Here is a 16,216-nt window from a genome sequence, read left to right as displayed (position 1 = left end):
AACAGTGATACAATTTAATAGTCTATACCAGTGAGAAGCAACAGTCTGCAACTCTACATGGTAACATGGACGAACCTCACCAACCAAAGGTTGGACAAAAGATGACAAACAAGAAAGGCTGCACACTGAATGATTCATTTATATAAAGCTCCAAGACAGGAAAAACTAGTCTATGCTGTTTTGAAGTTAGGATAATGATTACCCTGGAAGGTTACGATTGGAAGGGAAGGCAAGAAGAGGGCTTTCAGAGTGCTGGAAATGTCCTGCTGCTCCGTGTGGATGCTGGCTCTGTGGGTTGGTTCACTTTGTGCAATTTCACTGAGCTGAACTGTACACTTCCGTGTGCCATTTGTATGTTCTGCTTCAATAGAAAGTGGTTTTTTTTTAAAAAAAGCCTCCAAGTGATTCTAATGTGCAGCCAAGGTTGAGAACCAGTGGTCTAGAATGTAAGTGGCTATGAGTTCTAATCGGGATTTTTTTTTTTTTTTTTAAAGATTTTTATTTATTTTTTGACAGAGACAGCGAGAGAGGGAACACAAGCAGGGGGAGTGGGAGAGGGAGAAGCAGGCTTCCGGCCGAGCAGGGAGCCCGATGTGGGACTCAATCCCAGGGTCCTGGGATCATGACCTGAGCCGAAAGCACACCCTTAACAACTGAGCCACCCAAGCGCCCCTAATCGGGATATTTTAACCTTATCTTCTGAATACCCATGACTGGAACCGATGGGAGGAAGGCAAGCCTTGCATACAGGTGTGCGTGTCCCACGTCAGCATTTCCCTTCATATACCCAGAGCCTGTTTCTGAGTGCTCTGTTTGCTAGACACTGTGCAGCGATTTGTGGAAGTTGTCTCATGTTTCAGCAGCCCTCTGGGATAGAGACGTTATCCTACGTAAGAGGCGTGGAAGCTTCACCCATAGAGGTGAAGGAATGTGCCCAAGGCCAAAGTGTCAGGTGTTGGAACTTGGGACTTGAGCTCGAACTTCCAAAGGATGCTCTGACCACCACCCCTCACGTCTTCCTGTGTTGTGGGTTAACAGTTCCGCAAGCCATGTGTTTCCCAGTTTGGGCCTTGAACAGGCGGCCTGTAGAAATGCTCAGCAGACTATAGGGCTCCAGACTGGAAGCCTTGCAATGACCTTCTGATTCTCCAAAACATCTGGCAAAAACCCAGTCAGCCATGTCAGCCTCCTGTGGCATTTCTCCTTTTAAATGTGGGGATAATGGGAAAATCCAAATGATTGATTATTTCAAGTTCTGTTTATTAAAGCTAGAGAGAAATCTTTTCTTTTTTGGAGAAAAAGATGACAGTGTAGTAGAAGCAGGTATCTGTAGAATAGTTTCAAGAACACAGAATGTTCCAAAAATAAAGTATACCGAAACGAACATTAACCAAAGGAACTCGTCACATGTCAGCTGTAGACTCAGAAGACTCAGTTTTATGATGAAATGCAGTTGAAACATGTGAATTCTTTTGAGTTTAGTTTCTTTTCCTGCACCTACCGTAATTTCTTTTTAATACCAAAAGTCTTAATTCTCTTGCTTTTTCAGTAGAGCATTATTTAATGAAAACATCAAAGTGACTTTTTCCACCTCAAACTCCTGGGTCACCCACATAATGACTACTTCTCCTTTCCCTTAAAGCTTCAGCTGGGTACTGAGGTTGCTTCTCTTCAGAGTTAATCTCGGCTCATCCACACTCTGAAAAGCATGTCATTCCACTCAGCCTAGCTGGCTCTGGGTCAATTTTCAAAGACAAGAGAGTTCTTTCTGCCCCCCCGCCCCCCCGCATTTCAAAAATTGTATAACTTCTCCATATTTGTATAAGTCTTTTCAGAAAAGGTTTGTGTCTCCCCCAGAGGTGCTCTGGAAAAGACACTTTAAGGGGCTTCTGGGGGGAGGTTATCTGGGAGCTGGAGGCTTGTTCAAAGTGGTTAAGGAAGCTTGGGGCGGCCCTTCTCCTTGGTTTCCAGTTAGGAAAACTCCCATCAACCATCCACACTGCTTCTCTCTTCTTAGCAGAATTGGGTAACAGAAACAGACTGTGCAGTAAAATTATAATAATTGCACAAGACGTGGTTAACTTATTTTTTCCTTTGCCTCCTTTTTTAAAGAAACTTCCTTTTACCATCCCAGAGTTGGTACAGGCATCCCCGTGCCGAAGTTCAGACGGAATTCTCTACATGGGTAAGAGTTCTTGTTTTCAACACGGAGACTTTGATCTCTTTGGAAATGAGTCCCAGAATCTGGGAAAGTGGCGCGTCAGAGAGCGAGGTGTGCGGTGACTCCCCACCAGCCTTCTGGGAAAGGTCTTTCTTGCCTCGGTTGTGCTTGTTCGCGCCAGGATCAGCTGACCAATTAAGAAAGGGTTCCCCCCACTTGGGAGCAGACTTGACACCATTAATATGGTTACTCATTTAACAGGCTTTTAGCTGCTGTGTTGACTTACCCCTGTGATTTAAAGATTGCAACATACCCAGGAGCAATTGGATGAAATTTAAAGTGAACACAATAGTCTGAGCCAAGAAAGGGAAGCCAGGTTCTGCCTATTAATTATAGGACTTTCTTAGTATTTCCTGCTATCAGAATATTGGATAAAACAGCACTTAACAGCTTGGCTAGATAAGCTGCCTTCAAATCTATGGGGTCACTTCTTTGAAAGCATCAGATCCCCTGCTTTTCTTTTACCGTGTTGCTGCCAAAATGTCAATAAAAATGCATTTGTAATACAAAGGAGAGCTGTGTTTATCTTGAAATCATAGTAGTAATAATATCCTGTATTTACATAGCAGCTTTCCTTCTGAGGAACTGAAAGTGCTTATTGCCTATTCATGCCTCGGGAGCTTTATGTGTATTTCTGGGCCTCAAGTGCAGGCTGGATTTTAATTTTTTGCCTGGACACAGGGGCTGTTGCTTTCTTCCACACCTTCAGGATGAGGAAGCCCCAAGCCTCGAGATTCAGAGGAAGTGATCAACATAGGCTTTCTCTCTCTCTCTCCTGGGCCATCTTCTTTTTTAAGATTTTATTTATTTATTAGAGAGAGCGAGCACAAGTCGGGGGAGGGACAGAGGGAGAAGCAGGCTCCCTGTTGAGCAGGGAGCCAGACGTGGGGCTTGATCCCGGGACCCCAGGACCATGACCTGAGCCGAAGGCAGACGCTTAACCAGAGCCACCCAGGCGCCCCATCCTGACCATCTTCTGACTGTGTCAGTGTTGTCTGTCTGGGCTTCTAACTTTTACCAGCGGTTCATCACTTACGTTGCATTTAGGATAGTGTGTTTCTATCATCTTTGTGTGGTGCCCTCTTAAGTGAGTTCATTAAGCATATTTAAAACTGTGGCAATTGCCCAGTCCATCCTTTAAGAGGTAGCTGAGTTATGCAGACTGTAATGGTCCTCGAAGTCACCAGAAGGGTGTCATGCCAGATGGAAAGGGATCATGGGCATGGCTGTTTGGTGATGTTTTCACTCTATCTGCAGATCTTTTTCACATTAAGATTTTGTCGTTGAGAACAGAAAATTATCATCCATGGACAAGTTTCACATATGTAGACTAGGCCTGTGTGTTACACCTGTTGAACTGAATGTAGCTCCAGCCAATTCTGATGCCCTGTTCTGTGATCTGTGATCACAGACATGTGATCTTCCTGACGTCTCTCTACTCTGCTTCCAAGAGTCCCTTGAAATAGGACCGTTGGCCAATAAGTGAGGAAGATCCCAGTGACCAGAGGCCATGCCTTACAAAATAGAAATGCATACCTTACGGTGACTGTGTTGACTTTCAGATGGGAGGCCTATGCTACCGACCCAACATTAGCGGGTTGCTCTGGTGTATGTACCGTAGAAACATGTTCACACCTTTTAATCAGCAGACCAAGGTGTGGGGGTGTAGTGTGTGTGCCTGGGGAATAACTTACTGGCTGGAGTCCGGGGCTGAGACAAGTTTGGCCTCATTACCACCAGGTTGCAACCAACTCTACTACCTAGTCCCAGGTACCAGCTAATTAGAGTTATAAACAGTAACTGTAGATCCTCTTTACATGTGGGCTCCTTAGTAGGGGTGTGGAGATCTATGAATGATGGTTACCAGGGAGGTAAACCCTGGGTGCATTTCTCTATTTATATAGATCCTAGTCTGTGGGAAAAGGATTGTCCTTCAGAGGCCAGGCTTTTCATATTTAAGGCCACTCATCAAAGCAATGAAATCTATGAGTTTTATTAGGTTTGAAGACATTTTTAAACCATCATTAGGCTATTAAGTTATTATAAGACCCAGTGGGCCAAGAAGTTTTATTAACTCTGCAGTAGCATTCAGCTTGTCACCCTCAGAGCATCATAGAAATGTCTTCAACACCAGGAGAACTCTGGGCCTCTCAGCTCAGAAAACATCTTGGCCTGCTAGTTTGGCAGGGATACATTTTTTTCCATATGGGGTGAGTGTAAACCACAGTGTGTCCTTGTGACCTTTCAGGTAAAAAGCAGGACATTTGGTACGTTATTGACCTTCTGACCGGGGAGAAGCAGCAGACTCTGTCATCGGCCTTTGCAGACAGCCTCTGCCCTTCCACCTCTCTGCTGTATCTTGGGCGAACGGGTAAGAAGGGACCTTCTGTTGTGTACAACCTGCCTGTTTCCAGAAAAGGACGTGAAGTAGCCTCTCCCTGGGTCTCTGCTCCGGGCTTCATTCTCTAGAAGGTGGCCAGAGCTGTCTTCTCCAAACACAGATTTTACCACGTTGTTCCCCTTTAGAAGCCCCCCTGGTGGCGCCCCATGGCCTGAGGGATGAACCCACAGCACCAGAGCCTGCAAAGCCTCCGTGGTGCAGCCACGGCCTCTTTTAGCTCCTCTCTGGCTGTATTTCCCAGACTTAAACATTTTCCAGTCAGTTCCCAGAATAAGCATTGCTATTTTTAAAGACGTTCCGCAGTAGGTCCCTCTCCACCAGGTATGCACCTGTTTGGCTTGATTTGATCTTGACCCTGAGGCCTTTTTTACAGTGAGACTCTTCCAGCTGGAGCGTCAGTCCTGAGCCCTCTCTATTTTCTCTGTATTCAGCTTGAAAACTGAATGGTTCCTTCTTCAGCCCCTCTGTCTCACATTATATCACATGCAGTTAAGAGAAACTGCTTGGCACTTTCTGCGTTCTGCCTGGAGATCTCCTCAGCCAGACCCGCAAGATCCTTAGGTGCTTTCTTGTGCTTTTCCAAGTTACTGCAAGCCGTGGTCCTACTAGTAGTGTCTCTGTGGTGTGACCTGGGCCACCCCTTTGCAGCTTCCAGGAGCAGTTTCCTTACTGCTCCTTCGGTCTCCACGTCAGCCTGCCACCCTCCCCCTGCCACCTTGTCCCAGCCAATGCCACACGTTTCCATGTGTTGTCGTGGCCCTTTCCCACGTCTGGGTGCCGGTTTATAACATCAGCTAACTGTTGCTGTATTCTAAACCACCCCATCACTTAGGTGGTTTTAAACGACACCGTGATAAAAAAAATAAAACAGTGATGCACAATAAAAAAAAAAAGTAAATAAACACGGTGATATTGATTCTGTGAGTCATGAGTTCAAGGGCACAGCGCAAGTGCCCTGTCCCTGCTCCACATGCTGTCAGCCAGGTTCACTCATGTGTCTGGGACTTCGGTTCCCGCCCACGTGGCCTTTCTCTTGCCCCGTGGACGGCCTGGACGTGTCACACACGGTGTGGGGAGGGTTTGTCTGTTGCAGCGTAGGTAAGGTCGGCACCTCAGCGGGTGCTGTGGCCCCTGCAGGTGACCGGCTGGTGTGTGTTCTCCAGAGTACACCATCACCATGTACGACACCAAAACCCGTGAGCTCCGGTGGAACGCCACCTACTTTGACTACGCCGCCTCTCTGCCCGAGGACGACGGGGACTACAGTAAGTGTGCACGGCTGGCTGGGTACGTGTGACCGCTGAGGAAGCCAAACGCTGGGTTTTCTCTGAAGGCACTCTCAGCCACCAGCTTCCGGGCTTTCTAAGGCTTCGACAGTCGGTATTGAAGGCAGGGGCCTGGGCGAGAAGTGTGGAGGGGAGCCTTAGTAGAACAGGTGGGCCATTTAGCCTGAGAGGAGGGAGGATGCGCCTTGTTGAGTCTCTCTGTGTCCCAGAAGGAACGTACCACAAACCCATGGGAAGCAGAACTAAGTACCTGCTGTGACGTGAACAACCCACCCCCTAGATGTGACTCATCCCCTAGTTTATTTCTCTCGTAAACGTTCCCCCAACTCAAATGAAAACTGAAAGCCAGTTTTGCCATCTGAACACTGATACCTGAAAGTTTGACAGAAATCTCCTCTGTGGGGCAGATGTGGGTCGTGTCAGTGGTCAGCTTTGACTTTCCACTCCATCAATTGGTTCGAAATGATTGCTATAAAATATCCGAAGCCTAGGCCTCTCCACTGGCTCTTTCCTCCTCACTGTTGACTCGCACTAATTGCATAGAGCGCTAAAGAATCTCACCAAGTAAATTGCCTTCCCCAGAGTGGTCCTATCTTATGTTTATAAAGCAGGCAGCTCTCACTGTCCCGATGTTGTAGGGCCTGTGCGGGTTTATTGGAAACAAGTGAAATTGTCGGGAGGGTATCTGAGAATACTCCAGAAGCCTTGTTTCCTCTAGCTGAGTGACTGCCACTTGCCAGGGCAGAGAGGATGTGGTCACAAGATGGGGTGAGACCGCATGCTTTGTTTATTTGATCCGTACAGAGATGTCCCACTTTGTGTCCAACGGCGACGGGCTGGTGGTGACCGTGGACAGTGAATCCGGCGACGTCCTGTGGATCCAAAACTACGCTTCCCCCGTGGTGGCCTTTTATGTCTGGCAGAGGGAGGGTCTGAAGAAGGTGATGCACATCAACGTCGCCGTGGAGACCCTGCGCTACCTGACCTTCATGTCTGGGGAGGTGGGCCGCATCACCAAGTGGAAGTACCCGTTCCCCAAGGAGACGGAGGCCAAGAGCAAGCTGACGTGAGTCAGGGGACCCTGGGCAAAAGAGGGCAGCCGTGACCCAGACGTCCCGGTCCTGCTGCAGCGTGGCAGACAGTACACAGGATGCCACGGTGCAGGGCACGCCTCTCGGAAGCCACGAGGTGGATAAAGAGCCAGGACTGGCTCAGTCGGAAAGCTTGTGATGCGTATAAGAACCGGGGCATCCCTTGACGCTTCGGAGTTCTCAAGTATTAAATAAATCAGAAATATGGACAGGGATAAGAGACTGCTGATTCAGAACCACAGTACAGTTTGGATCTATCTCAGCTGACGGAGGACAAGAGCTATCTTTACCTTTTAACTTTCTAAATTTTCTAAATTTTTTACTGTAAGTTATATTCGTTTCCAAAACCAGGGAAAGGGTATTACCGCATGTATGCCTGAGCCTCAGCAGGCTTGTGTTCACCATCCCCACCTGTTAGCACCCTGAACCTCGCTCCCTTGGCCTTGCCGAATCCCCATTTCCCGCTCTGCAGAGCTGCTGAGAGAGCGGATGAGACTGGGAGAGTGCTAAGTTGTACAGCACCTTTCACACGAGAGATATCTATTGGGAGAGGGTTCAAGAATTTAGTGGACGACCAACCCCAAACTGGCAATGGACGGTAACCACAAGGGGTCTGGAGGTGCAGCCCCTGCCTTTTCACGCTGACCCCACAGACAAGGCCGGACCCTCCCCCCACCTCACCCCTCCATGCCCCAGGCAGGGACAGCCCCCCAGCCGGGGGAGCAGAAGCCTCACCCAGATTGGAACTTTTTGTGTATCCCTTTGCTGTAGTCATCCACCTGAGAGCAGCTAACTGTTTCTTAGGGCTTCTGTGGAACCTCTAGACTCCCGAAGAGTCACAATTCAGAATGGCAGCTCGCCTGTCAGAGCGGGCTATGGCCAGGGCCATCTTAGCGGCTTTGCAGTGGCCGCGAGCATTCAGTCCTTCCTGGGGGAGCACCGTCCGTGGTTGTTTCTGCAGGCCGGCGTGGGGATGGTCCAGCGCAGCCCTGCCCTTGGCAGATGAGGAAAGCAAGGCTTGCAGTTAGGTGACTTGTGCGCGTCTCTGGAGGCGGTGACAGCCGGGGCCTGCAGTCCAGGTTCCCAGGACAGTAGCCCTGCCTTCACGTCCCCACTGCCCGAGTGCCAGGGGTTAATCTGGTTATTCTTAGCGTTGCATTTGGGCCTGGGATACTTCTCTCCAGAAAGGCCCCTTTTGTGGGACGCAGAAATTGAATGGCTGGAATGTGTATTTCTGCTTGTCTCCTAGGCCCACCCTGTATGTTGGGAAATACTCTACCAGCCTGTATGCCTCCCCCTCCATGGTCCACGAGGGGGTCGCCGTTGTGGTAAGTCTCCTCTGGGCGGCTCACAGGTGCAGCCTCCTCCCAAGCACTCCTCTTCCATTTTGGCAAAGAATGACTCAATTATATTTGAACATCCTGCGGGTAAAGAATGCAAGACACTGGTCTTAGATCCTCAGAAACAGTTTTTGCACATACCACATTCTACTTCTTGAGGAAAGATGCATGACAAGAGCAGCTTCCTAAGCCAAGGGAGCTCGGTCATTCCGCTTTGCTTTCCTGTTCAAGTCTAAACTGCCCAGGCTGCTGTTCACGCCCTCCTCCGTCTCCGTCCGGGCCCTCGGGGCCCTTCTGCCGCACTGCTTGGGGCTCTGTGGGAGTTGTACAGGCCATCTTCTCCCCAGTTCCAGAAGGTTCCTGTTTGCCTTTCTCCACCTTTGTTCAGGCCGTGCCTCACACGTCAAATGCCCTCCCTCCTTTTTTCCTGCTCAAATCCTTTCCATCCTTTGGTGACCTCTCGAGGCCTCCTCAGACCTCCCCAGCCTCTTCCAAGTGCAGAGCCAGCACCGGGCTCCTGGCCGGAGCTTCTTCCACCCCTCACTTACCGCTGCTTCTCCCAGTAGCCTCCGGAAATTCCACACGCATTCTTCCCAAGTCCCAGACAGAAGAACTTAGATGTCCCTGATAAAGGTGTCAGCGCAACAGTGTCATGTGTTGAGGGAGGAGCTGCTGCCATCTGAGGGCCTTTGTGTCTTGCTCTGTTCTGGACCAGCCCCACACTAGAAATCGCTTCCCTTGGGTGCACGTCTACAAGAGCTGCCCCAGACCTCGCTCCTGTGCTTTATTCACAGCCCCGAGGCAGCACTCTTCCTTTGCTGGAAGGCCCCCAAACCGACGGGGTCACCATTGGGGACAAAGGGGAGTGTGTGATCACGCCCAGCACAGACCTCAAGTTTGACCCTGGGCTCAAAGGGAAGAACAAGCTCAACTACCTGAGGAACTACTGGCTTCTGATCGGTAAGAGCGGGTTTTGCATCCATTCCGGCCGCCACGTGCTGCCCCCTGGTGGGCAAAGGCCGGCCTCGCTAGTGACCGTGGTCAACTCGGCACTGGGCTCAGTTCAGGTCCAAGGTAGTCTTTCAGACCTGGGGCCGTTTTTACCCCCAAGGAAAAGAAACAGGGTGGCTGTGTTACCAAGTCAGTTCTCAAAAGCCATTTAATGTTCCAAAACCCAAGTACTGACTTAACCTTTATGCAGTTCTCTGGCACACTGACCGTCTGTTCGTGCCAGGCACTGGGACTAAGCGCTTGAGAACCCACCTCCTCATTTCTGCCAGTAGACACCCTTGTTTTTCCACTTAGGGGAAACCAGGGCGATTCCTATGGAAGAGTTCCCTGGGGCTGGGGCTGGGGCAGGGACTGGGGGGAGGGGAGGGTTGGAGACCCAGGAGGGTTGGAAGCCATGAATAGGTCAAGGCTGGACTTGGGTCAAGGAGCCACGGCAGAAGTCCCTGGTGTGTGTGTGTGTGTGGGGGGGGGGTCCCCCCTTTTCCTTTTGCTTCTGTTGTTGCTGTCCTTGCTAATGGCCCTCAGGGGGAATTGGGGGGTCCCGTCAGCCACAGAGATAAGTTGAGATGACACTCGAAGGCAGTGAGTGTGACAAATGAAGGCAAAGTCACGTGAGAAGAGCTGTGTCTCTGGCAAGTGTCCCATGTAATTAGAGCGGGGCAGAGTTTTCTCGAGTTTGATTTGCCTTTGTGTGCCCCGTCTCCCCCAGTTCCGCTGCCTCCCGGCCCCAGAGGTGGTGAGAGGTGGGGATGTGGCCTCGTGAGGGGGGCCAGGAGGCAAGTGGGTGCCAGCTGCTGAGTGGAAGGGGGCAGAGAGAGGGCAGCTCTGGAGGCACCGGGAGGGGATGTGGAGCGGCTCGGAAGAGTATGGGCCCAGGAGGCCTCAGGATCGGCCCCGAGGCAGCACCCGGGCTGGTGGGGGGTGGTAACTTAACTGGGTGTTGCAGACAGGAGCCTGAGCCTCCTGGAGTCCTGATCAGTCCCTTTATGGTTGTCCGGGTCTTGTTCTTCCTGACTCCCTGTAGCCATTTTTTCTCTGCTGATTATTTCTACCAAATAATGGGCAAAGGAGGTAACAGTAATTCTGCCTTTTTTTTTGAACAGAAGTTCAAGAGCATGCGTGAGTGGGCCATGTGGGAAAATAGCTGTGAGCGAAGGCCATTAAAATTACAAGGTCACATAGTTTTCTGTACCAGTTAAGGGATACATAAACTGCCCACCAGTGGCCAAGAAGTGAAAAAATAATTGGAAACTAAGGAAATGTGTACGTAAGACTATAAAAACTGTGGGGGAGAAGTCTTCATGGCTAGGTCGCAAAATGATACCCTTTTAAAGTGGAAAGGTTGTCCAAGTAAGAAAACTGAGAAACTCAACAAAGTATGAAGAAGTAATTAGGGAATCACCCCACACTTCCGAAGTCCCCTGGAGGAACTCCAGAGCTAGTCATTTTTTAGTCAATTTTAAATAAGGAACTACTTGACAATCTTTGCAGGGACTCGGGGCCACAGGTAAAATGACATGCCCTTTTATGTCCAACTGTGTCCTTTGATTTGGTTTTTGGGGAAGACATTAAGGATATCCCCACTTCCACGTTGGTCTTGAAAATAAAATGAGTCCACTTAGCTTGAGCGGTGTGGTCTCTGGGTTTCCCCAGAGCAGTGGCGCTAACCTGGGGTGCTCTTGGCTTCCCCTGGGAGTTTTGTCAGACAAGCATGTATGACCCCTGGAGATCCTGATCCAGTAGGTCCGGACATGATGATGATGATGATAAATAAATCACGAAGTCCAGGTACTGTTTGTACAAAATGTGTTGGGATCTCCTGATGATGCTTGTGGAACAGTTGGTTCAGCGTGTGTAGCATGAGAGCACCAGAGGCCCAGCTGGGGGAGACGCCTGCCTGTGAGCAGAAGTGCAGCAGGAAGCGAGGATCCGGGCCAATCCTGTCTGTAGTGGTCTGTTGCCAGGTCACTAGCAGGGAGGCGGACTTGAAACACCGGGAGCAGGCCCTGGGGGTGGGGCAGGCAGGGCTCTGTAGCACAGGTGGACACATGGGAGAGCAACCCGTTTTCTCCTGGGAAGGTTTCTTGTTAGTGAGCCTCAGAGGTACCCAGAGAAACTCACATTCAGATCCCCGGGCCCCATCAGCAAGTCCGATTCCAGGGTCTGAAGCAGGTAGACCCCACATGAGGACATCATGCTTCCCAACAAAGCACGTCTCACAGTTCTCACAGACAAGGGGAAACTGGTGGTGGTTCAAAACAAGACGAGGTTTCCCCAAAGAACGATCTTGTAGAGGGGCACCTGGGTGGTTCAGTCGGTTAAGCATCTGCCTTCAGCTCGGGTCATGAACCCAGGGTCCTGGGGTCAAGCCCCGTGTCAGGTTCCCTGCTCAGTGGGGAGTCTGCTTCTTCCTCTGTTCTCTCTCTCAAATAAATAAAATCTTAAAAAAAAAAAAAAAAAAGAACGATCTTACAGAGAACTGATCTAAAGATAAAGATTTTTCCAGATCAAGAAATGTACATAGTGTGGACTAGTTCTTGTTTATTTTTGTCTTAGAAATATAGACCATAGAATCTCTGATAGGTTTGGGACAGCAGTAGAAAGATCATAGGGTGAGATCCGAATCACAGGGAGAGAACAAAAAAGGAAAGTGTGTCCTGGGGCCAACAGCCCAATGAGAGAGAGTTAACTGGCTCTTCTGGGTAATATAGGAGTCATTTAATATTAGAGCTAAATAGATTTTCAAGCCATTATCGAATCCCAGTTGCCTATTTTATTCAACTTTGTCTCTCTTACAGTAATATGCACACAGTAGATGCTCAATAAATGTGTAACATATACTAGGTAGTCTTCAAATAGCGTAGAGAACAGTGAGTGAGCGCAGAGAGAACCATGACCCCCTGCTCCCGTAGCAAATGCATCCTGTTTCTCTCTTGTGAATAATTCACCACTTCCCAGGATGGAAGCTCCCATTTAGATAATAGGAATAGAACTCCACCTGAGCAATTTAAATACCAAGGTGGGAATGTGATCGCCTTAGTATAGTGATGTTTACAAGGTAGGCCTTCAAGGGAGAACTGCTTGAATTTTTAATGAAGCTTCAAGATGCTTCAGCAGCCCACAAGGTAAATTAGGAATTACCCACAGAAGTCTTGCTCTGAACATATCCCAAAGATCCTGATTCATCTCTCCTGACAAGGACACTTCTTTGCCCCTCATTATGAGATCCAGAACACTGTATACCTGCCACTGGGTAATAAAATTTCTGTCTTAATGAGATTTTTCTGGTAACTGCCTCTCCTTTTCTCTTGCTTTACAAATGTGGGTGTTTGCACTCTGGGCCCCTCAGTGGGGAGCAACTGTTGCCTAAGCTTAGCATGGAGGGCTCCCACTGTGGGGAACTGGTCTCATGGAAATTTGTTTCCTCTCATAGGACACCATGAAACCCCCCTGTCTGCGTCTACCAAGATGCTGGAGAGATTCCCCAACAACCTGCCCAAACATCGGGAAAACGTGATTCCTGCCGATTCAGAGAAGAAGAGCTTTGAGGAAGTGAGTGGGGACGTGAACAGTTAGTTTCTGGCTCCTCGTGTCAGGTGCTGGGGGAAGGCATTTGCCCTTGCCTTTGGAGCTTGCAGTGGACTCAGGAAGGGAGAGGAATGCTGGGGAACCCATAGCAAACATCACCCAGTGAAGGCCTGGTGGGTAGGAAGACAGAGCGCTTAGTGAGGGCTGTGGGAAAGGCAGAGGGACGGGGGAGGGAGTTGGCCTGGTGGGACAGAGGTAGAGGTCACGGGAGGACAGAGAACAGCAGAGATGAAGGCCTAGACGTGGGACGAACCCTACGTGTGCAGCTCTGGGGCTGAGACCAGATCTGAGGCCACCAGGTGGGGGGCAGTGGGAAGTGGGACCACGTGCTGCAGAGGAACCATGTTACCGAGCTTTGCTTGCGCCTGGCAGTGGAGCCAACGGTTGATGAGAGGAGGAGGCGGGAGACCTGAAGCTTCATGAAGCCACGAGTGGCCCTTTGGAAGCGGCCGGCTTGGCTGCTCGGTCTGGTAGAAGCTTGGTCTGGCAGGGACCCAGCGTGCCCACAGAATGGAAATTTGGGCAGCAGGGAGGCCCACCCAGGTGGTAGCTGCCATGAGCCTCTGACCTGGGCTGCCGTCCTGTAGCTCTGGAGAGACAGAGTGCCAGGCAGGGTCTCAGCTGGATGCAGAGGGCCACCCAGATCAGGACGGTCAGAGGGGAGTTAAGGAAGGGATTATTGGCACAGATGTGGACAGCCCTAGGGGTTCCCTTAGCATCCTTTAGCCTCAAGTTGGGAGGTGGAGCTTCAGTTGACATACTCAGCAACCCCAAAGAATTGGACCTCCTTTCCCTCCCCCTGCCCCATCTGCTGGTGTCCCAATCAGGAACCAGAGGGCAGGGAGACTCTGCTGTGCCCACAGGTGGCCGCCTTCTGAGGCAGAGCAGGTGGAGAAGGTGGGAGGGTGGTTCTGCAGGGGGGTTCCAGCATGGCCGGTGGGGTGGGGAAGGTGTCCAGAGAAGCCATTTAGACTTGGTAACTGCTGCAGCCCTGCCGTGGGGGACTCGAGCCCGAGAGGGGCCTGGACTATGGGCAAGGTCCGAGGAAGACGAGGGCGGCTGGCTGATATGGGGACCGAGATCGCCGCAAGTTCACTGTAAGGCTCAGATTTTATCCAGAGAGAAAGGGAAGGAAAATTATGTAGCTGTTTAAGACTCTAGAGCGAAATATCTCGAGTTGCCTGTCGTCTCTGGAGGTAGCCAGTTAGAGAAGCACTCTGAGTCCTAAGACAGGGATTTTGGAAAACTTTGGTGCCATAAGGTCTTGATCTGATGTTGGTCTTATTAAAGTCACTCGTATCTACCACTAAACACGTAGAAAATAAAAGTATAGAGAAGAAAATAAGACAGACCCTTAATCTAATGCCCAGAGATAGCCACAGTTAAGATTTTAATAATCATCCAAACTTGAGCAGAGCTTTTAAAAACTCCACTAAAATACTCTGAGGTGCATTTATATGGCAACAAGACAAGCTTTTTAACAAACACTTGACCGAATATAAACCTAGTGTTGTTCCCGGTCACACGCTCAGCAGACATTCCTCAGCTGTCTGCTCCCCACCAGCTGCGCCGCCCCCACCCCATACACCGTGGGAGTGGGGCAGCCAGAGGGGAGAGACGCACAGGCAGAAGTCTGGGCCCTGGGGGGGCAGGGGGGGAGGTGTGCAGGGCGGGCGATGCCAAGGTCTGCGCTTGCCGGGAGGCTGTGTGTTTGCCTCACTGGGCAGCTGGCGACGGCACTCCCGGGACACGGAATGTTTGAGAACACATCGATGCATTTTCCCAAACTGTTCTTGGAGTCCTAGAGACTCCCGGAAGCTGAGACGGGAGGTCCGCTTTTATCTGGTTTAATTTTGGGCTTCCAAGTAAAGTTTTCTTTAACAAAAGATTCTGATGCTTTTCAGAAACTTTGAAAAATACTGGGATATGTAAGAAAAATGATTTTGCTTTTGGAGTTGCCCTGAAAGTTTACAAGCAACAGAAGCAAGCTGCTTTATTATTCTTCAGCCATGTGTGTGCGCGCACGCAGGGTTTTCCTTTTTAATGTGAAATGGTTTTATTAAAGTGACTATCAACCTTTTCACCAGCCTTTGTCACCGATGACATCAGAGTTTTCCCAGATATCAAATCTACCCTCAAAGGAGGATGTCTTTGCCTTCAGTGAGGATTTTCAAAAGAATATAGGATCTGAAGGCCCTTCCAAAAGTACTGCTCTTAGAACTGTTTTTGAGTACTGATAACCTCACAGCAATAAAGCCTGGCCTCTCAAGACAGTCACTTTGATAAAGGCAGCGATTATTTGGCTGTGTGATCTCTGGTGAGCTTAAAAAAAAAAAAAAACAACCCAGCACATTCTACAGTATGATCCTTCCCGGTAGTCATGGCTACTCTTGACCATTTGGTTCATTTATATCTGGCCAGAAATTGTTCAGTGACGTAGTCACTCTGTCCCATACAAGGTTATCAACCTGGTTGACCAGACTTCAGAAAACGCGCCTACCACCGTTTCACAGGATGTGGAAGAGAAATACGAGCATGCCCCTGCCAAGCCCGAGGCCCCCGTGGACTCCATGCTCAAGGACATTGCCACCATCATCCTGAGCACCTTCCTGCTCATCGGCTGGGTGGCCTTCATCATCACCTACCCCTTGGTAAAGCTCTGCCCCTTCCCTTTGCCCTCCCGGGTGTTTCTGAACTTCCGTGCTGGTCATCTGGTGTCTGTGAGCTCCATGCACAGCCACGCACACGGCAGATAAGCAGATACGTTTCCTTTCACATTTCAAAGTTAGTATTTGCTTATCTTCAGAAACATTGTAGTTAAAAAGACACTAGTTTCTCAGGAAAGGACAGTTGTTTTTTTTTTAACCTATGTCTTAGAGTTAACTGATTGTAAAAGCTGATTTGTAAACCTTGCTTTTGCAGGTCATTTCGAATAGTCAACTATATTTTCCTTTTTAAGAATAGGCATGATAGATGAAAATCCACTTAACTTTCCTCCCTTACAAACTGCCTGTGAGAGATGCCAGCTAGAGTGAAAAAGGCGGCATTCCTTCCACTTTCTATTGGAAATGAGTCAGCTAAGATTACATAGTTGAATAGGTTGTCAATTGGATAAAACAGTCTAGAATATTCTTTCATCAGGTTGCTCAGAGCACTGAAGTGTCATCACCTTAGAATACTAGTGTCCGGGAAGCTCATGTCCCCTATAGGAATGTGAATGACTAACTCTTCCATTTGTGCAAATGGGTTCACTTGCATTGTTTTATATTTTACCTCAC

The 16,216-nt window shown here is 49.4% G+C and overlaps 1 protein-coding gene across 2 annotated transcripts in view; it reads left to right on the top strand.

Moving 5' to 3' along the window:
- The window catches only part of ERN1 (endoplasmic reticulum to nucleus signaling 1), a 77,074-nt gene that overhangs the window by 46,843 nt on the left and 14,015 nt on the right, over window positions 1-16,216 (top strand). The window contains exons 5-12 of one of the 2 annotated variants that reach the window (XM_032429477.1): window positions 2,113-2,185; window positions 4,470-4,592; window positions 5,786-5,887; window positions 6,713-6,974; window positions 8,249-8,327; window positions 9,134-9,299; window positions 12,784-12,902; window positions 15,398-15,589. In XM_032429477.1, coding sequence (XP_032285368.1) covers window positions 2,113-2,185; window positions 4,470-4,592; window positions 5,786-5,887; window positions 6,713-6,974; window positions 8,249-8,327; window positions 9,134-9,299; window positions 12,784-12,902; window positions 15,398-15,589 — 1,116 coding nt within the window. The remainder of the gene's footprint in view (window positions 1-2,112; window positions 2,186-4,469; window positions 4,593-5,785; window positions 5,888-6,712; window positions 6,975-8,248; window positions 8,328-9,133; window positions 9,300-12,783; window positions 12,903-15,397; window positions 15,590-16,216) is intronic. The other variant, XM_032429478.1, reaches the window with a different exon arrangement.

This window comes from Phoca vitulina, unplaced genomic scaffold, assembly GCF_004348235.1.
Source record: "Phoca vitulina isolate PV1807 unplaced genomic scaffold, GSC_HSeal_1.0 scaffold41, whole genome shotgun sequence".
Classification (NCBI taxonomy): Eukaryota; Metazoa; Chordata; class Mammalia; order Carnivora; family Phocidae; genus Phoca; species Phoca vitulina.
Note: the sequence above shows the minus strand (reverse complement) of the source record. Positions and strands in the feature narration are given on the sequence as shown.